The 20,831-nt window shown below is 45.5% G+C and overlaps 1 protein-coding gene across 3 annotated transcripts; it reads left to right on the top strand.

Annotated features, from left to right (window-relative positions):
• The first annotated feature begins 10,493 nt into the window (after positions 1 to 10,493).
• Positions 10,494 to 20,565, top strand: LOC122209761. 3 transcript variants are annotated; one of them, XM_042921926.1, is made up of 4 exons: positions 10,494 to 10,763; positions 12,311 to 12,567; positions 15,545 to 15,625; positions 20,349 to 20,565. In XM_042921926.1, the coding sequence occupies exons 1-4, from the start codon at positions 10,494 to 10,496 to the stop codon at positions 20,350 to 20,352; spliced, it is 612 nt and encodes a 203-aa protein (XP_042777860.1). In that variant the 3' UTR covers positions 20,353 to 20,565. The 3 variants fall into 3 exon arrangements, 2 of the variants coding, with proteins under 2 accessions (XP_042777860.1, XP_042777861.1); XR_006197735.1 differs by lacking the exon at positions 15,545 to 15,625 and having other exon boundaries at positions 12,289 to 12,567; XM_042921927.1 differs by lacking the exon at positions 15,545 to 15,625.
• The last annotated feature ends 266 nt before the right edge of the window (positions 20,566 to 20,831 follow it).

Genomic DNA, 20,831 nt, shown 5'->3' on the forward strand with positions numbered 1-20,831 from the left:
GCCTTTATCCAAATGTCATCATTCAATGGGGCCTCTACCCCTTACATACTCCCTAGCCTCCCTCTCTGTCTTATTTTTCTCCAGAGACTTTACTACTGACATACACTTTAGTTCACCTACTTATTTGTTTACTGCTGATCCACCTTACTGGGATATTAGCTCTCGGAGGGCAAGGATTTTCCTCTGTTGTTTTCACTGCTGAATCGTCAGTGCCTAGAAAAATGTCCAGCACTAATTGGGTGTGCAAATACATATTTTTTTGAGTGACTAGAGTACATAAATAAATGTAAACATGCATAAATGAATGAATAAGCATTCATTTCTGGCCATGAATCCCAATGGCCAGAGTCTACTCTAGGCCAGAAGCCTGGATGTATCTGCACTTTGCATTCTAGGATTCTGGGCATAAAGGAATCTTCCAATGGGAGATGGCGATGCTAAAGGCAGAGTGAGATCCAGAGCTCAGAATGAGGCCCAGCCTTCCAGCCAAAAGTGCTGATTTAAGCCTAGGGCAACATGATGGAAGAGGAGGAGGAGGGGATGTGAACCTGAGTTCAAAAAGGCCCTGCTTCACAGCATGAGAGGGGACAAGTTGACTCAAGGAGCTTCCCTGGAGGCATCAGATAAAGACAGTTCAGTGAGTAGAGAAGGCATCATTGTGAACACCCCTTGAGTCTGGGGATGCTCTGGGAGCCTGGGGATGGTTTGGGCTGTTAGAGCCCAGAACAATCCAGGAAAATTTTCCAGAAGGAGAAGAGGGGAAGTTGGCTACCTAGGACCATGTCCTTTGTATAGGACTGATTCATAGAATCATGGGGCCAAGGTCAATGACTGAGACACATCCCTCTCCAAAGGCTTTTGGAGAGGGGAGTTCCATTTATCCCCTGTTCGCCAAGTCTGGGGTTTCAACCTTCTTACAAAAAAGTAGTATTTTTCCATGAGACTTCAACATTTGAGAACCTCAGTCAGTTCAACCTAACACTTATTTATCCATCAAATTTTCAAGGTACGCACATTTTACATTTTGACAGTTGTGTCAATCCGCCCACCAGAAATATGGTACCAATTTATATTGTCTGTTTCTCATGCCTTACATTGAGTATCTCTCTCTTTCTACCTGCTTTGAGGGGAATCCTATTTCCCAGAGACTTGTCTACTTGATTTATCCTTCCAGAGTTCTGGTCCTTGATTCGATTAATCAATTCCACAGACTTTTTGCTTTGTGATTAATGTAGGCTCTTATCTTTATTAATTTCTTCCACTTTTTATTTTGCTGTTCATTTTCTAGCTTATTTTGAATTCTTCATCCAATTATTCTCAATCTTCCAACGTTTACGCAGATTTATGTTAGCAGTATCAGCTTTAGATCATGAATTTTTACTAAGAATGACTTTAGTCCCATCCCCGTATGTATTTTTATACAGTGGTCTCATCATCTTAAATGTCTAGTCTGTCTTTTCAGTATTGATTTCCACTTTGACAGAGGAGCTATTTTTTATTTTGTTTCACTTCCAGGTGGCTATCATTTATCTTCATTTAGGCACAGTCTTGCTATTAATGTGATCAGGAAATATAGTTTGTAAAATTTTAATTTGGGGATTGGTTGTGGATTTCTTTGCCTGGGTACGTACATTGTTATCAGTCAGGATGGGTTAGGTTAGGCTGCAATAACAACTAAATATTCTCAGTGCCTTCACTAACATGGGTAAGCTGGCTGTTCTTCTCATCATATCCATTTAAGGACTGGAGCGGATACAGGCTCCACTTTGACACCTGCTTCCATGATCACAGGGGCAAAGAAAAGAGAACCTGGCTCTTAAAGCCACTTCTGTGTTCATTTCATTGGCTGAAGGAAGTTTAGATGCCAAGGTTCCACACAGCATGGATGTCTCAACCTCCCAAGGGAGGAGGACTGAGTATCTGTGAATAAACATTCTATCATATGCATTCAACAGATACTTATGAAGGACTGTGGAGACACCTCCTACTATATACCAACATTTGTCATAGACTTTGGAATCCTAGCAGATATTGTCAGTTGATGTCCTGCCTCCCCTTCTCATCCCTGACCCTCCTTTTATCATCCACTTTCCAGCCAGAGGAGGCCATGTGACCCAGATGTAAGTGGAAGTTGGTGAGGTTCCTAGGAAAGCTTTTTTTTTTTTTTTTTCTTTTTTCTTTTTTAAGCTTCTGTTTTTCTGATGTTGGTGCTGCCTGGTCTTCTTCCTCCTTCTTCCTGTCTTGAGTGCTAATGTTGAGAAAGGCCAAGAGAATGCCAGAAACATTTGCCTTGACATTGTTGAGCATCTGAACCAATGTCAGCAGCTGCCTACTCACAGATTTCTCATATGAAGAAAAAAGTAGCCTCGTGTTTGTATGCACCACTGTGGTTGGGTTTCTTGTTACTTGCATCTGAAAACATTTCTGAGTCATAAAAGAATTCAGCATGTAAACAAGACAATTCCCATCTTCAGTGAGTAATAATCCATTAGAAGTATTGTTATGAAATTATAGAAAATATGTTCATTGGTCTCTGCCCCCAGTTCCTGCACAGAACTTCCAAAAGCCTTGTAATTTCCTAACTGATCAGAGCACTAAGAGCTTCTTTTGTTCCAATATTTGATATTTGATCCCAGTCCCTGACACAGTTCCTAAATTCCCCGGAACTTCCTGGGTGATAGCAGTGCCTTTTGTTCTAATGAGAACTCTGGATGGGCTAATGGGTGGCCCCTGGATGGGGGATGGTTACTAGAAAGACTGTGATTAGAAGCTTGGGATTTTCAGCCCTACCACCTCTCTCTGTGCCTCGCCCCTCCGACCGTTCTCCACAGAGGAAAGAGGGATGAAAACGAGTCAACAGTTGTTCATGCCAACGTGATGAAGTCTCCATAAAAATCCAATAGCACAGGGTTTGGAGAACTTCCATGTTGGTGAACAGGGTTGGTGAACCCTCCCAGAACTTGCCCTATGTATCTCTTCATCTGGATAGTCATCTGTATGCTCTATCACACATGATCTTTGTAAATGTAAATAAGTGTTGCTCTTAGTCCTATGAGCTGTTCTAGCAAGTAACTGAATTCAAAATGGGGGTGGTGGTGGTCATGGGAACCTCTGACTAGCAACCAGGTCAACAGAAATTGTGGGTAATCTGAGGACCTACCACTTGTAAATGGCATCTGAAGTGGGGGGCAGTCTCGTGGGACTGGGCCCTTAACCTATGGGTTCTGTGCTACTCCTGTTAGGGTCAGAATTGAATTGAATTGTAAGATACCCAGCCGGTATCATGGAGAATTGCTTGGTACCAGGGGGCGGGAGGGGAACACAACACATCTGGTGTTAGAAGTGTTGTGAGTGTGGTAGTTGTGTGAGAGTAAAGGAGAAAGTCACAAGAAGAGTGCGTTTTTCCTACTCATCTGTGGACAGCTGAAAAGAATGCTAAATAGGTATTCTAAATATGTAAAAGAATTTATATGGTCCCAGATTATCAAAGGTGTTCAAATATATGCTAGGAGACAAAGTAAGGTTGTCAAAATGTTGATAATCGTTGCACAAAGAATCTTTTTTTTCCCAAAACGTATTTTTCTCAATGATTACAGGTGCAACAACCACACTAACAATTACTTAGCCAACTCTAATTTTCACTGGTATCAGTGATTCACCACTGTTAATTTTTACAACAGCTTTATTGCAACTATAACTCACGTACCATATAATTTACCAACTTAAAATGTACATAGTTTTTAGTATATTTGCAGAGTTGAGCAACCATCACCACAATCTATTTTAGGATATTTTCATCACTCCAACAAGAAACTCTATATCCTCTTAGGAGTACTCCTCATTTCATCCCAACCTCCCCCAACCCCTCCCGCCCCTCCTCCATCCCACTTCTGCCCACAGCCCTAGGCAACCACTAATCTATTTTCTGTTTCCAGGGATTTACCTATTCTGGACATTTCATATAAGTGGAATGATACCTACATTAGGTGGTCTTTCGAGATGAGCTTCTTCCACTCAGCGTGTTCTCACAGTTCCTCCATGTTGTAGCACACATCGGGACTTCCTTTCTCTTACTCCCAGTTATTCCCTTATGTGAGTATACCACATCTCTTCATCCATTCACCGGACATTGCATTTTTTTCCTTTTTCATATGATGAATAATGCTGCTACAAATATTCACGTACAAGTTTTTGTTTGGACACGTGTTTTTGATTCTTTGGGGGTACATACCTGTGAGTGAAATTACTGGATGTTTAACTTTTTGAGGAACTTCCAGGCTGTTTTCCGAAGTGGCTGCACCCTTTTACATTTCTACCAACAGCGGATCACATTCCTATTTCTCCTATCCTCTCCAATGCTTGTCATCATCTGTCTTTTTTATTTTAGCCATTCTAGTAAGCTTAAAGTGGTATCCTGTTGAGGGTTGGATTTGCATTTCCCTGATGACTAACAATGTTGACATCTTTTCACATGTTTATTGGCCATGGGTGTATCTTCTTAGACTGAGTTGTTTGCCCACTTTTTAAGTTTTTTAAAAAATCTTTTATTTATTTTTGAGAGACTCAGAGAGAGAGAGAGAGAGAGAGAGAGAGAGAGAGAGAGAGGCAGAGAGAGAGAGAGACACAGAAGCTAAAGCAGGGTCCAGGCTTTGAGCTGTTAGCACAGAGACAGATGTGGGGTTTGAGCCCACAAACCGTGAAATCACGACCTGAGCCAAAGTTGGACGTTTACCCAGGCATCCCTTTTGCCCATTCTTAAATTGAGTTATTTGTTTTTGCGTTTTTGAGTTGTAAGAGTTCTGTATCTATATTAGTACAAGTTTCTTGTCAGAAATATGATTTCCAAAAATTATCTCCCATTCTATGGGTTGTCTTTTCACTTTTCAACTATGTCCTTTAAAGCACAAACATTGTTTAATATTTACTTATTTTGAGAGAGAGAGAGAGAGAGAGTGCATGAGTGGGGGCAGGAGCAGAGACAGAGGGAGAGAATCCCAAGCAGGCTCCGTGCCGTCAGCATAGAGCCTGACGTGGGGCTTGATCTCACGAACTGTGGGATCATGACCTGAACCGAAATCAAGAAATGCTTAACTGACTGAGCCAGCCAGGCACCCCAAAGCACAACATTTTAAAATTGTGATAATGTCAATTACCTGCTTTTTTCCTTCTGCTGTGTTTTTGGTGTCAAGGCCACAAAGATGGACATCTATGTTTTCTTCTAAGAATTTAATAGTTTTAGCACTTAACATTTAGGTCTTTGATCCATTTTGAGTTAATTTTTACATAGGGTGTGAGGTAGAAGTTCAACTTCATTCTTTTGCATGCAATATCCAGCTGTCCCCACACTGTTGAAAAGACTGTTCTTTCTCCCATTGGGTTGTCTCGATGCCTTTGTTGAAAATCAATTGGCTATAAATATGATGGTACATTTCTAGATTTTCAATTCTATCCATTAATCAATATGTCTTTCCTTACACTAATACTACACTATCTCGATTACTGTAGCTTTCTAATAAGTTTTTAAGTCAGGAAGGGTGAGTTCTCCAACTTTGTCCTTCTCTTTAAAGATTTGCTTTGGCTATTTTGGGTTCCATAAATTCCCATATGAATTTTAGCATCAAATTGTCAGTTTCTGCAAAGAAGCCAGCTGTGGTTTTGATAAAGATTTCACTGAATCTGTAGATCAACTGGAGAAGTGCTGCCATCTTAACAACATTGTCTTCCAATCCACGAGTCTGTTTATTTAAATCTTGTTTAATTTCTTTCAATAATGTTTTATAGTTTTAGTGTACAAGTTTTGAATCTCTTTTTTAGTTAAATGTAATTAGTATTTTATTTTTTGATGCCGTTGCAAATGCAATTTTTTTTTGGTGGGGGGTCAGGTTTATTAATTTATTTTGAGAGTGAGAGTGCGTGAGTGGGGGGAATGCAGAGAGAGAGAATCCCAAGCAGGCTTAGCATTGTCTGTGCAGAGCCCAACGCAGGGCTCGAACTCAAGAACCATGAGATCATGACCTAAGCTGGTCTATAGCCTGGCCCCCTGAGGCTTGGAGTTTGCAACCCTGACCTACCTAAAGGCTACTACTACCTAGGAGAACATTCAGGCCTCCAGGGAGAGCTTCCATCTTGGCAGAAACCGACACCCAAAGAGACACTCCCTCCCAGAGCCTCACCCGCGTAGTCAAGTCTGCTATGAGGCCACCAGATTGCTGTCCTCCTGGACTCATCGACCTCACAACCAAACGCTCAGGTTCCTCACCTCGGTGCACCCCTTCCTCCACACCCTCCACGCCAACTGCCATCCGCAGCTACTGGATTCTCTGCGCCACGGATTTCCAAAAAGCTCTTTCTTTCCTTTTAGCAGGACTAGAAAAGACCACACTTCCTGCCTCCTGCTGGGAAGAACACCCCGGTTATCTGGCGGGGGAGGGGGCTCAGCACTCTCCCATTCTAGGCCCCTGTGGCTTGGGTGGGGCTGACTCCATTTCCCTGTCCAGGCAAAGGCCACTGACCCCATCAGATACCTTCAGAGTCAATCCTGGGGCTCTGGCCACAGTGAAAGGTATTCTTTGTCCCTCTGGGACTTGAACTGAAGACGTTGGAAGCCGGGGGGTGGAGGGGTGGGGTGGGGGGGCGATTCCTGCTTGTAGACACAGCTTACCTAAAGAGTGGAACCCCTGGATCCAGCCCTGGCTGCAACTATATTGCTTTTGGACTCTTTTCCTCACATAGGAGCCAATCAAATTCGCAGCTTGGCTTATAACAATTCCAGTTGGTTTGGTTTTGTGTGTTTTTTTCTTTTTTCGTCATTGAGACAGAGAGCGGGGAAGGGGCAGAGACAGAGAAGATCCCAAGCAGGCTCCGCACCATTGGCACAGAGCTTGATCCCAGGAACTGTGAGATCATGACCTGAGCTGAAATCAAGAGCCGGATACTCAGCCAACTGAGCCACCCAGTCGCCCCTCGAGGTGGGTTTACTGACAATCAAAAGAGACCTACCTACGGGGCACCTGGGTGGCTCACTGGGTCAAGTGTCAGACTTCGGCTCCGGTCACGATCTCTCGGTTCGTGGGTTTGAGGCCCGCGTCAGGCTCTGTGCTGACAGCTCGGAGCCAGGAGCCTGCTTCGGATTCTGTGTTTCCCTCTCTCTCTGCCTCTCCCCCGCTCATGTTCTCTCTACCCTTTTCTCTCAAAAGTAAATATTTAAAAAAATTGTTTTTCTCTCATTAAAAAAAAATAGGGATGCACTCAATACAACAGAAGTTTAAAAGAAGTGTTGAAAGATAGAGGGGAAAGGCTCTGGTCATATTTTCTCCTGTTTTTTTTTTTTTTTTGGTTTTGTTGTGTTGTGTTACCTCTCTCCTTCCAGTAAGAGTAGAGTTTCACTTAGTGTGTCAGCCATCCCTCTATAAGGACTTACCTCATGGTGTATAAGCATTTTTGCTTGCCTATCTCTTCCACAAGTCTGTGGAGCCCCTTCAGGGCAGAAGCCGCGTTTGTATTCACTTGGATTCTTTTCTACTTTCCACAACGGCACATAATTTGGGCTCAAGAAGGGTCTCTTGAACGGATGAATCAAGCATCCTAATTCTCTTCTTTGGGATACCCCACTCAAGAGACCACTGCATCGTCCTTGCGCCTGTGATACACAAACCATCCTCCGAAACAGACTCATGCACCCATTGTCCACAAACTGCATCATGAGAACTCAACTTCTTTCAGCCATTACAAATTCTCCCACATGTCCATCCCACAGAACCTCACTGTGGGGTGACTCATGAGATCCTCATTGTTGGGAAGAGAATACTTCCTCGCAAGACGGCACTCAGAACTCTATACATCTGTAACAGACACAACAGGCGAGCCACTCACACACAGAATATCACTCCTGGCTGTGGCGGGGGACGGGGGGACGGGGGGGAGGTAACTTCTCTGCTTTCTAGCTTTCCTCGTGACCCAAATACCCCCCCAAATCCCAATCCTGATGCCTACGCCAATAACACACAATTACAATTCTAGGCTCTCTCTTGCCTCCATTTTTCCTCCCGAGTCCTTCGTAATTCTTGACATGGAAAAAATACAAACTTATCCAGGGAATCAACAGGAGTAAAGCCAAAGCTTCCCCAGTAAACAGTTTTGGCTTTGGGAGCAGAAATTGCCACACCCCTAACACCTCTGTAACAGCTGCTGCTTCCACTGGCATCTGACAATAAAGATTTTCAAACATAGTCAAAGGTCAGGGCCAGAATTACAATGCTAGCACGAATCACCATTTACTCTATCCAGCTTTCATTTTCCCTTCTTGGGCTCACACCACCGGAGCGAGCTGGTGAGATCTAGATGTGTGCTAGACTGACAAATGTTTATGGAGAATCGACCATATGACAGGAGCCACAGCAGAGCTGGCAAATGAAACAGAAAGATGGCAAGGACTCTCAAGGCGTTCAGTCTAATGGAGAATACTAACAAGTAAACAGGCCTTGCATTATAGAAAAGCAGGTGCTATGCGGACGTACGTAAGTGGCCAGGAGAGGGACTCCCAATCCACGTTGGAGCATCAGAGAAGGTCTTTTAGAGGCAGTGACCTTTGCCTGGACACCTAAAGAATGAGTAGGAGGCAGGTCTAGGGCAGGTGAGGTGAAAGGAGCTTTGGAGACTTCCAGGTAGAGGCTAACAGGGAAGAAGGCTCGGCGGCCTCTGGCAACCGAAAGGAGGCACATATGGCTGTAATTCGGCAGCGTGAAGGGAGAACCTGCTACAGAGGAAGCCGGAGCCAAAGAGACCCTGAGTGGCTTGATAGCTTGAAAAGTCTCAGAACTTTGTGCAAAAAGAACAAACACCCCTTTCCTCATGAGATGTACAAACTGGCCAGAACGACAATGTGACACATGTGTCTTGAGAGTCACTAAATACTGATTTCACAATGCATGTTACTGAGAATGCTGGGGGGTGTGGTGGGGGGGCAGAAAACTCCTAAGGAGTGATCTTGTAACTCATTCACAGATGCCTGCTTGAAGCTTTGGGCCCCACGACTATTCCGTCTGCCTTCCCCTTGGCACTCCCTATTCCTATCATTTTCCTACAAATGACAGAAAAGTAGGCACTGCTAGGCTGTAGGGACAGGGATCCACTCTGGAAACAGGATAAGTGCACACGGAGATAATAGGGTGGGGGTAGCAACGAAATTGAACAAAACTAAGCAAAAAGTTGGGGGGGGAAATGAAAGTGTAAAAAGCAAATATAGAAAGCTCAAGGGGAAGTAAAAGTATTTTCAGACACACACAGAAAAGAAGTGTCCCCACGTGCTTTGGCCAAACCAAACTCCCCCTTTTACTCAACTGTTGAAAACAAAGAAGAAGAAAAAGCAATGAAAAAGTCACACTTTCATACCCCTTCTCAGAATAAGCAGTCAACGGGGACAGGACAGCTCACTGCCCTGAAAGACCTTGAAAGATTTACCCCAGAGAACACAGCACACGATAATCAACCTCCAGAGGCTCTCAAAACCACTACAAACTCTGGTCTCTTCTGTCATTTCATCGTCGATCGTTTCCTGTCAAGCATTAAAGCGATACCAGACAAACCTGGAGAAGGATTTGCTCCCCAATCCAAAGTGAGAAAAGCTGTTTTGAAAGCCCCCCCTCTTTTTGTTTTTCCATTTGCCCAAGGCGTTTCCACAATTCTTTCCTCCCGGTTCCAAATGTCTACAGGTCAAGAACTTGAGCAGTCCGGTCCACAGGGGCCACGGTTGGGAGACGGCACACCCTCCAAAGTGCCTCCAAGGGAGTCCTGAGTCTCCCTAAGCGGCTCCGATGGGCTCTGATCGCCCCTTACTTATTTACTGCTATCAGGCACTTGGAGGTGGACGGCCGGTCGGCAACGGCCGGGCGACCCGGAAAGGCTGAGAATGCCGCCCCCCAGAGCACCGCGCCCGCCCTGCCTCAGGCACACCGCTTACCCGAATTTTCGCTCAAGGCAAAGCCCCGGGAGAGGGGGGGAGGCCCGGGGAAAGCTTGGGTCCAGACCCCAGAGGACGATGCTCAGCGGGGCCGGGACAATGGGCGGCGGGGACCCGCGCGGGGGGCGTCCCGGGAGGCCGGCCCTCCCCGCTGTTCCCGGGGGGCACGGGCGGCGGCCCGAGTTGGGCGCCAAGCCGCGATGTGGCGCAGCCCTCGTCCCTGGCCCGCAGGGGACCCGGCGCGGAGCGGGCGGGCGGCCGGGCCGGAGCGCGGGGCCCCGCGGGGCGGCCGGCCCGCCCCGGCCCGGCCCGCGCCCATTCCCATTCCCGACCCCAGGTCTCCGGCCCGCGCGCTCCCGCCCGGCACGGCTCACTCACCTGCCCACGGTCTGGTTGACCAGCTGTTTCCTGCGGTTTAACTGCCTCTTCACGGCGGCCGCGCCAGCTGCGGCTCGCGGGTCTCGTGCTGTGCAGCTCGGGGGACAGCCTGGCGGGACTACATCGCTTCCGGGCCGAAGCGGCAGCAGCGGCGGCGATGGCTGCTGCTCCGGGGCCGGAGCCCCTCCCTCTCCGCCGGGGAGCCGCGGTTGAAGTGGTTCTTCATGGCGGCGGCAGCAGCGGCCCGCGGGGCTCGGGCCGGGGAGGTCGGGGGACGGCCTGGCGCAGATACATCGCTTGCCGGCGGAGACAGCGTTGGCGGCGGCGACGGCGGCGGCGGCGGCGGCAGCGAAGGCGACGGCACCTCCTCTTCCCCCTCCCGGGCCAGAACATCGCCCTCGCCGACGCGGGGGACGGCCTAGCGGAGGTACGTCGCTTCCAGCCGAGGCGGCGGCGGCGTCGGCGACAGCGGCGGCGGCGGCGGCTCCTCCTCTTTCTCCTCCTCCTCCTCCTCCTCCTCCTCCTCCTCCTCCTCCTCCTCCAAGGCCTGAGCAAGTATGCCACAGGGGTCTACATACTTGGGGTGTAGTGAGGGCAGTATCGTGAGCACAGACATGTATCACACACCTGGAAGCACGAGGCTCGAGTGTACTTTATTCACTCGTTCCACAGAAATTATTGAGCGTATCCGTTGTGCCAAAGCCTTCTTTTTTGAATGGTTGGTGGGTATTCAGTTATTGGGAACACGTGATGAATAGGACTGACGTGGTGTCTGAGGGCAGCACCATCCACCTCGTGGGAAAAGTCAGGAAGCAAATAATTCCCTGTGAAATACATAATTACGGTTTTGTGTTGAGTGCTGAGAAATACAGCATGCCATTCGAGTTTGTCATTGAGGCAATAACGTTGAAGCTGAGATCACAAGGCTGAATGCAAAACGGGGATATAGGAGGGTGTTGGGGCAGAGCAGGGGAGTGCGAACTGTTAAAGGAATGGATAGAATGCCCTTGAAGCTGGGGCCACTAGGGAATGGAGGTGGGGAATGCCAAGGTTTTGGGTTAAGGCTCGCACTTTTTGTAGGTTCTTGGAGACTAAGCATAGTGATTTAAAACATGGACCTTGGGGCCGGGCTCTGTCAAGCTGATCCTAGCTCTGCCACTAAACCATTCTGCATCAAGTTTTTTGATCGGGCTCTGCTGCTGATGCTGCGTCTCTCTCTCTTTCTGCCCCTCTCCTGCTCATGCTGTGTCTCTTTCTCTCAAAAAATAAATAAATGTTTAAAAAAAAATTAAGAAAGAAAGAAAGAAAGAAAGAAAGAAAGAAAGAAAGAAACCACAGATGCTCACGTCCTACTCTAGACTCACGGAATCAGAATCTGCTGGGATAGGTCCTGGGCTATAAAGACTGGGCGTGTTTGCCATCTAGGTGCATTTCATTGAAGCTTCTTTTGCACTGGCCTTTCCCTCATCTGAAAAAAACATGCAAAAAGATTGTGAGAATCCGTAAGTTAGTGTTTTAAGACATGTTGTAGGTCTCTCTCCTTCAAGTTCTGTGATATCTTCACCGTAATGTGTTAAACCCTTCAATCTTGTCAAAAGATCACGTTATTAAATAGGGATTCCTTGCATGAACCGTGGGCTGTCTGTCGTCTGAGTTTTGAAGTGGGGGGATAACAATGGTAACCCACCTTCGGGATGTAAGGATTCAATGAGATCACAGACACGTGGCAGTTAGCACAGGATCTGGCACAGCGTGAAGCCTTCAATAAATTGTTACTACTGGTTTTGATTTGCCTCCATTCCGAACACTGTTTGGTTGAAGTTACTGAATATGTCATACCTGTGGATCAGGCTGGTTCCCCCCGCCTTAGGTTAAGGCCATAAAAGCCCTAATTTAACACAGGAGCCAGTTAGCTTCCCAGGACTCGTGCGGTTCTGTTACTTCTCTTGCAGGTTGTTCCCTCCTTCCTCTCAGAGCCCTCCCGGGGATAGTAGTGACGTGAACGGTGTCAGACGGCTGTCGGCAGGATTAAATGTGGCGCGCTCCCCACAGTGCCTGGCACATGGCAGGTGTCGAAGACTGGTGGTTATTATCAGCACTGTCCCAGTCGTCATCGTCAGTGCCGTGACCATCAGCATGGGCCTGTGCTCTCAGTCCTGCGGTCCTACAGTGAGAACTCTTCTGAGCGGACATTCTGGCCTTATGCTTAAAAATTCCGTGGGATTCCGCAGGTATTTTCCCAGCACTTACTGTGATCGCTAACTCTCGCCACTACCCATCTCCCCTCTCCTTGTCTTCTCCGTCCTGTGCTGCCCGCCCAAGGCAGTTCCCTCTGTTGTTTACCCCTGACCCCCTCTCCCCAGACCCTCCCTGTGTCCCGGGAAATTCCCACTCCTTAATCGCCAGCCTCGTCTCCTTCCTCAGCCTCTCCTTAGCCATCTCTTCCCTCTCTTTGCTTTGACCCTGGTCCTTCCCCGGGGATATCCTTTTTTGAAGTCCTCTCAGATGGTGCCTCTGTTTTCTCATACCCCAGGGTATGAGATTTCAGGATCGGGGGTGCAAGATTTGTGTCCTTGTTCTTTGACCCCCCCAACCCCCCGTTTCCTTGAGATCCATGGTCCCCAGGCGGAGCATCCTCTCTTTCTCCTCATTACTGTTTTCTCCTGGTTATTCACTTGATTCGTGGACGTCTTGGGTGCCTGGCCCACAGTCCTCCTGTCTGTCTCGACCTTCTTGCCATCAGCCCAGTCGGCTTCACTCTGCGTGTGGAGGACCCAGGCTACGCACAGGGCACTCATTTTCTGGAACGCCTCGTCTGTAGTGATCACCTCTTCTCATCCATGTCTGTCACCATCGCCGCGGTGGCACCCTGTGTTTCCGCCCTGGTGCCGCACCACCTCATGCGTGAGCAGTGCGGCCCCTCTCGACCCTGATCTCTGCTTTCCACCTTGCTTGGTCAGTTATTTCTGCTATGTCCTCAGGGTGTTTTTCCTTAGGACCTGAGGGGTTTTGGGTTTTTTTTTTTTTTTTTTTCTGTCCTTTAGATGCCCCTCTAGGCTGGTATCTCTGAGTAGAGCTTAGAGTTTCCCCTGAGATGGCCCCCTGAGAAGGACAATGGTGGGGACAGGCTTGTAGGAGGTGAGGGAGGGAGCCCTGTGGATGTCTCTGGAAACGGTGTCCCAGGCAGAGAGCAGGGAGGGTAGGAAGGCCCATGGAGGGAGCAGGCCTGACTTGTTCCAGGAAGGACCAGGCCAGCATGAGGGAGAAGGAGGTGGGCTGAAGGGGTCTTAGGGACTTGTGGTGGTGTCCAATGGAGAATTTTGACCCGAAGAACGAGGTGACCTGACTTGGGTTTTAATGGGATCACTCTGGCTTCTCTGTTGAGAGCAGCCTGTAGGGAGCAAGGACGGAAGCAGGGAGATCAGTTAATAGGCTGATGGAATATTCCAAGACAGAGGCGCTGATGTCTTGGGTCAGGATGGTAGCACTGGAAGGGCTGAGAATCGACCAGATTCTGGGTACGTTTTGAAGGAGGGGGTGATGGGATGTGTTGACAGATTGGATGTGGGTGAGGCCAGTGAGTGAAAGAAGAAGCCAAGCCCTCTGGCTCATCTCGGATGCGGCTCCCACCAGGAGGCCCCTGACACCTGCAGACCAGGCCCAGCCCCTTCCGTGTTCTCTGTGCGTGTCCTTGGCGGCGGTCAGTCCAGCTGCGGCGTAGTGTTGAACGTTTGTCTCCCCCCGCGAGAAGAAAGGTGCGGGGAATGACCGTGTCTGCCTTAGCCACGTGCCTGCTAGACCCATTTCTCAGGCGGCCAAGTGACGAGGAACTGAACGCCGAAGCTCAGGGTTGCACTTCCCGATGAGGTCTCCACATTCTGCTGTTCTGTTTCCCTGGATTTGAGTGGTCTGTCTGTTTTAGAAGCCAGGCCCGGGGCTGTAAGACTGAAATCCTGTTGTAAAAATTACAGAAGTCAATCTGATTTCCACCGAATCCAAAAATGTCCCCCTTGAGGTGCAGGTGGGTCACAGGATCACCTCCCTGGAGAGGCGGCATTTTCCCAAGGGCCAAGGCCTTTCCAGCACACGGATTGCATCTTTGCAGCCGTGCCCAGAGAGCAGGGCTTGAGATCGTGATCTGAATATTTGAAGGTGGGGGCTGCTGCTTTCCATCCTCAGAGAAGATGTGTCACTTTAGAATTAGAATATTCTGGTGAGGATAAATTAGCTGCCCAACTTGCCCATCACGAAGGTCCCGTAAATCGTGGATTTTCTGCAACCCTCCTCATGTTTTCAAAAAAGCAACAAATTAAATTTTGGAAAATATCTATGAAAAACAATGGTTTCAAATCTAGAATATTAATTGTTTTTAATGATTATGTTTTTAAGATTTTTTCAATTTTGTAAACATTCTTATTATTGATGTTTTGTTTATTTATTTTTGAGGGGGAAGGTGGAGGAGCAGAGAGAGAGAGGGTGAGAGAGGCTCCATGCCATCTACGTGAAGCCCAGTGTGGGGCTCGGTCCCACAAACCATGAGATCGTGACCTGAGCCAAAATCAAGAGCCAGGCGCTTAACCAACGGAGCCACTCATGTGCCCCTAAGATTTTATTTATTTATTTTTTGTTATTTTTTAATGCTTATTTATTTTGAGAGAGAGCGCACGCGGGGTTGAGGAGGGTGGCAGAGAGAGAGAGAGAGAGAGAGAGAGAGAGAGAGGGAAAGAAAGAATCCCAATAGGCTCCACTCTGTCAGTGCAGAGCCTGATGTGGAGCTTGATCTCACAAAATGTGAGATCATGAGCTGAGCTGATACCAAGAGTCAGATGCCTAACTGACTGAGCCACCCAGATTCCCCCACCCCCACCCGCAAGATTTTGTTTTTAGGTAGTCTCTACACCCAACGTGGAGCTCAAACTCACAACCCTGAGATCAAGCATCACATACTCTTTGAGCCAGCCAGGTGCCCCTTAATGGTTAATTTGTTAAAGGGCCAAAGTGAATACTCTTCCCCAACTCATTAGTCTAATTTGAATATACTGTACATATAATTTTTTGTCTCCTTTTTTTGTTGTTGTCATAATGGCTGAACAGTATTCCACAATGTGGTTTTAGTTTATGTGACTGTTCTTCTGTTCATTATTTGGGTAGCTATGATTTTGTTATTAAAATGGGGTTGCGATAAACATCTTTGCATGTGCGTTTCAGTTTTCCAGTGAGATGGATTTCAGGGGAGAAGCCTTTGCAAAGTGGTCCTCGAAAGAGGTTGTGTCCGTTTCTGTTCTCATGGTAAAAGAGATGCTGAACACAGAATATTCTCAGTCTCTTAAATTGTTTGTCAGCTGGCAGGTGGATAATACCTCTTAAAAATTTTTATTTTATTTAAAAAACTTTTTTATTATACTCACTAGTAAGACTATTTTTATTAAAAAAAATTATGTTTATTTTTGAGAGAGAGAGAGAGAGAGAGCGCAAGCGGGGAAGGGGCAGAGAGAGGGAGAGAGAGGATCCGAAGCAGGCCCTGTGCTATTAGCACAGAGCCTGACGCGGGGCTCGAACTCACAAACTGTGAGATCATGACCTGAGCTGAAGCCAGACGTTCAACCGCCCGAGCCACCCTGGCGTCCTAAGACTGAGCATTTTTAGTTCTTCACTATCTCTGATATTTTTTTACATGACGCCTTTCTCCTTATCATTTTCCTAACTGGGTTTTTGGGGTTTTGTTTCATTTATGTTTTTATTGGTCTGTAAGAACTTGTCATATATATGGTAGTAGTCCTTTGCCTACGTATGTGTTCCATTATTTTCTCTCAAACTGTTGCTTGTCTTTAAGTTTAGCTTGTACCATACATTTCATGATGCAGAAATTCTGAATCTTTATGGTGCCAAATCTGACAGTCTAACTTTATGGCTTGGGGCTTTTGGGTAACGTTTTATGAGACCATTTTGAATCACTGCCTTTTCTTTCAGCACTTTTACGGTTTTGGCTTCTATTGCTTAGAGCATTCATCTATCTTTATAATTTTGTATGTTATAAGTTAGCAGTTTTTGTTCCTACGCTGTCCGTTGATGGTCTGTATCCTCCATTGATTTGAAATATCACTTCCATACTAAATTCTTACGTATACTTTAGCACAGCAATGCGTAGATCATTCTTGACTTCCAGTCGGAATTGCTTTTTTCATTTCGATGCCTAAACATTTTGACTTGCGAAGTGTTAGTCGTGACTTGCCAAGAGCTCCTCTAGCTTGGGGTAAAACAGGGTTGTATCAAGGACTAGCACAATCTCCTTAGTTCATTTGAGCAGCTGCACTCCAGGAAGAAAGAAAAGAAAGCGATACTAACCAAAGCGTGTGTTTGAGTCTGTGAAAGCAATAGCTTTTCAGGGAGTCCCACCCTGTAGACTTCTACATACTTCTCATTGGCCAGAATTGGGCAGGTGACCTCACCCCTAGCTGCAAGAAACTGTGGGAGGGGAGAATTTCTCAGGGGGCAGATTGATACCTCAAACAAAATGGGGGTAAGGAGGAAGGGGTAAGTGGATATTGAATGGGGAATATCCCCCATCAGAGGGTCAGCTATATCGCTCATCTTTCTTGTTCTTCAGAATTTCCCCAGGTATTCTTAAGAGACAGAGGGAGAGGGGAAGGAAGAAAATGGAGGTGGGAGAGCAGGGGTGGGAGGGTCATGATTTATAAAATAAAATGCTCAGGTCTTTAGTGTTCAGTTTGATGAGACTTAACAAGTGTATATGGTTGACTCTTGAACAACATGGGTTTGAACTGCACTTATATGTGACTTTTTCAATAAATGCAGTACAGTACTCTAAACGTATTTTCTTTATGATTTTCTTAATATTTTCTCTTTTTTTTAATGCTTATTTATTTTTGAGAGAGAGAGAGAGAGCATGCACGAGCAAGGGAGAGGCAGAGACAGGGAGAAAGAGGTCCAAAGTGGGTTCCGCACTGACAGCAGAATGCCCGATGCAGGGCTCGAATCCATGAACTATGAGATCGTGCCCTGAGCTAAAGTCAGACACTTAACCAACTGAGCCACCCAGGTGCCCCTCTTCATATTTTCTTTAGCCTACTTTATTGAAAGAATACAATATATAATAAATCTAACGTACGAAATACATGTTAATCAACTGTTAAGACTTCTGGTCAACAGTAGTCAATTTGTAGTTACGTTTTTGGGGAATCGAAAGTTATATTCAAAGTTTTGATTGCACAGGAGGTTGACACCCCAACCTGTGTTGTTCAAGAGTCAACGGTATATCTGTGTACCACCGCCCAAACAAGATATAAAATATATCTGAAACTCTAGAAACTTCCCTTGTTATATGTTTCTAATTAGTCTCCTTACCCTCACCAGTCATTTTCTGGTTTCGAAATCTGTGGTAGATTAGATCTGCCTGTTTTCGAGTGTCATGGAAATGGAGTCATACAGTATGTGTTCTTTTGTTTTCTTTCACTCAACTGTGTTCCTTGAGATTCACCCATGTTGTTTGCGTTATCAAAGATAAAGCCAGGGGCGCCTGGGTGGCTTGGTCACTTGAGCATCTGTCTCTTGATTCCGGCTCAGGGCATGATCTCACGGTTTGTGGGATTGAGCCCCATGTCTGGCTCTGCATTGACAGTGTAGAGCCTGCTTAGGATTCTCTCTCTCTCTCTCTCTCTCTCTCTCTCTCTCTCTCTCTGTCTTCCCCACCCCCTGCTGCTCCTTTGAGTCTGCATCCACACGCACACACAGTCTCTCAAAAAAAATAAACATTAAAAAAATTTTTTTAAAGATAAAGCTAGATACTAGTTCACGTGGTGAGGACAGAGTTTAATCAGTAATTAACTATTCCAATAAGGAAAAGAGTCCAGAGTGAATGAAACTCAACTTCAGTTTGTACAGAGGAGATTTTAAAGAGAGAATGAGGGAGGAAAGTTGGGGGTGAATGAAATCAGAAGTAAAAAATTACAAAAGCCAGGAAAGGTATTGGTTCATGTGAAACCACCTGGATTTGCTCACTGGGAGACAGGGACCTGATCTTTCAGTGTTGGCTAGAAGAAACAATGGATGCTTTTGGCAGCCTTGAGTTTTCTCGGGCAGGCACTAAGGGGTACGGGAATCATCCTAGGGGTGGAGCCTTGAGCTGTTAAAGTCTACGTTAGTGTTTGTTCGAGTCTCTATACAGTAAGTCAAGGTTGAAGCCTAGTGGAGAAGAGGGCTCGAGGAACCTGGCTAGAGTTTGGTCAAGGAAAGAGTCTTTGTCAGTGTAGTTTGTTCCTATACATGTATGAATACACCATGATTTGTTCGTGTGTTCTCCAATGATAGGACATTTGAGTTGTATCGAAGTTTTTGGTCATTGTGAATAGGCTACAAGGGACATTCTCATACAGGTCTTCAATTTCTCTCAAATAAATGTCTAGGAATAGAATTGCTTAGTCACAGGTTGGGTATATATTTAACTGCTAGACTAATTTCCAAAGTGGTTTATCGCTTTACACTTCCCACCAGCAATATATTGAAACTCCAGTTGCTCAACATCCTTGTTAACATTCTGTATTGTCAGTGAGGGTGAAAGAGCATCTCAGTATGGTTTTAAATTGCACTTCCCTGGTGACTAGTGATCTTAGGCATCTTTTTGTGTGCTTACTGGACATTCCTACATCTTTCGTGAACTGTCTGTTCAAGTCTTTTGCCCATTTTTGTTCTTAATGGTCTTTGGTTTTGACTCATTGGAGTTTATTCTATATTCTGGATAGGAATTCTTTGTCAGAGAGATATATTGTACGTATACATACATGGGTAGGAACATTCAAATTGAAAACATTGACAATAGCATCCAAAAACCTAAACTGGGTAGGAATAAATATAATGAAAGATGCAAAACACCTTTACACAGAAAACCGTAAAACATTGTTGAGAGGAATTCAAGGAGACTGAAATAAATGGGATATATGCTTTGTTCATGCATTGGAAGATTTGATGTTTTGAGATGCCTGTTCTCCCTGACTTGATCCGTGGAATCAGTGCAATCACCATCAAAATCCTAGCCATCTTTTTTTTTTAGAAGAAATTAACAGATTGTTTCGAAAATGTATATGGAAACGTGAAGGGTCTTGAATAGCCAAAAAAGTCTTCAAACGAAGAGCAGAGTTGAAGCACTTAAACTGCTTAATACTGCTTAATTTGAAGACTTGCAGTAAAGCCACAGCAATCAAAGTCTTTGGCATAGAGATAGATCAGTGACACAGAATAAAGAGTCCAAGAAATAGACCAAACACAAGTACTGTTGGTTGATCTTCACCTAGATTGTCAAGCCAATTCAGTGGGCGAAAGGGACGTCTTTTTAATGAATAAATCTGGGTAAAGTGGAAATTCAAGTGGAAACAAAATGGACCTTAGCCCCTACCTCGTTCTTTACACATGAATTTGGGATGGATCATAAACCGAAATATAAAAGCTAGAACCATAAATCTTTTAGATGAAACCATGAGAGCATATGTTGACAACCTTGAGGTAGGCAAATGTTTTGGATACAGAACCAAAAAAAGCACTAATTACAAAGGAAAAATGGATGCATTCAGAAAATGAACGGGCAAGACAGACTGGGAGAAATATTCAGACTACATGCGCTTAAGTGTTTTATTTTTTCCAAAAGAACTTTCGCATTATTCAGGCCCAAGACATCCTGTTACTATATTCTGTATTAACTGGGTTTTTTGTTTGCTTAAGTCAGATAGGAGACATTGTACCATGGGAACTTTCTGATTGACTTCTCCTACTTAACTCACCCTCTTGTGAATGTTGGTTCCTTTTTCATAAATGCCTTGCCCACTAGTCAATGAGTAGTTACAGTGGCGGCAGTAGATTTTAGATCATATTAATCCTTGTAAAGTAATTGGGTGTTAGCTGAAGCCAAAAGGCAATACCAATAGCCTCTGTTGGGAAGAAACGATAGCGTGTGAGTTCATTGAGGCTCAGTTTTGTTTTTTGTTGTTGTTGGTTTTTTTAGGTGATTCAACACTTAAGGCCTTGCGGATCTACTTAAGAAAGCAACAGAGCTCACAAGAAAGGAAACAAACTGAAAGTCTGTTTAGGTACAAAGTCTGTTGCCCTTAAGACTTTGCTTCCTGCCTTCCATTTATAACCAAGAATAAAACTACCAAGAAATAGAAACAAAAAAAAAATGAGACTAAAAAAAAGAACAATAAAATTAACAATAAGAGGTAGAGCAGTATCTTAGGCTAGTATGCAGTAGGTAGTTCTGATTTCAAACTTAAAAATTGATGCTAAGAGTATCGGATTGATTTTTGCAATTGCATTTAAGTACGTTGTATGTATGTGTATGCGTGCATACGTTACATATATGTGTTCAATGTATAAATATATATGTGTGTGTGTACATTTATACACACACGCGCGCACACATGAACACACACACATACACACACACAGATATCATTTAAGCAACTGAAGTGTCGGGGGAGGGATCCAA

Source organism: Panthera leo, chromosome E3 (assembly GCF_018350215.1).
Source record: "Panthera leo isolate Ple1 chromosome E3, P.leo_Ple1_pat1.1, whole genome shotgun sequence".
Classification (NCBI taxonomy): Eukaryota; Metazoa; Chordata; class Mammalia; order Carnivora; family Felidae; genus Panthera; species Panthera leo.

Coding starts and splice junctions, on each gene's coding strand:
- LOC122209761 (XM_042921926.1), top strand. CDS start 10,494: ATGGCTGCTGCTCCGGGGCCGGAGCCCCTCCCTCTCCGCCGGGGAGCC. Junction 10,764..12,310: donor CGGGGGACGGCCTAGCGGAG/GTACGTCGCTTC, acceptor CCTTCCTCTCAG/AGCCCTCCCGGGGATAGTAG. Junction 12,568..15,544: donor AATTCCGTGGGATTCCGCAG/GTATTTTCCCAG, acceptor TGTGCGTTTCAG/TTTTCCAGTGAGATGGATTT.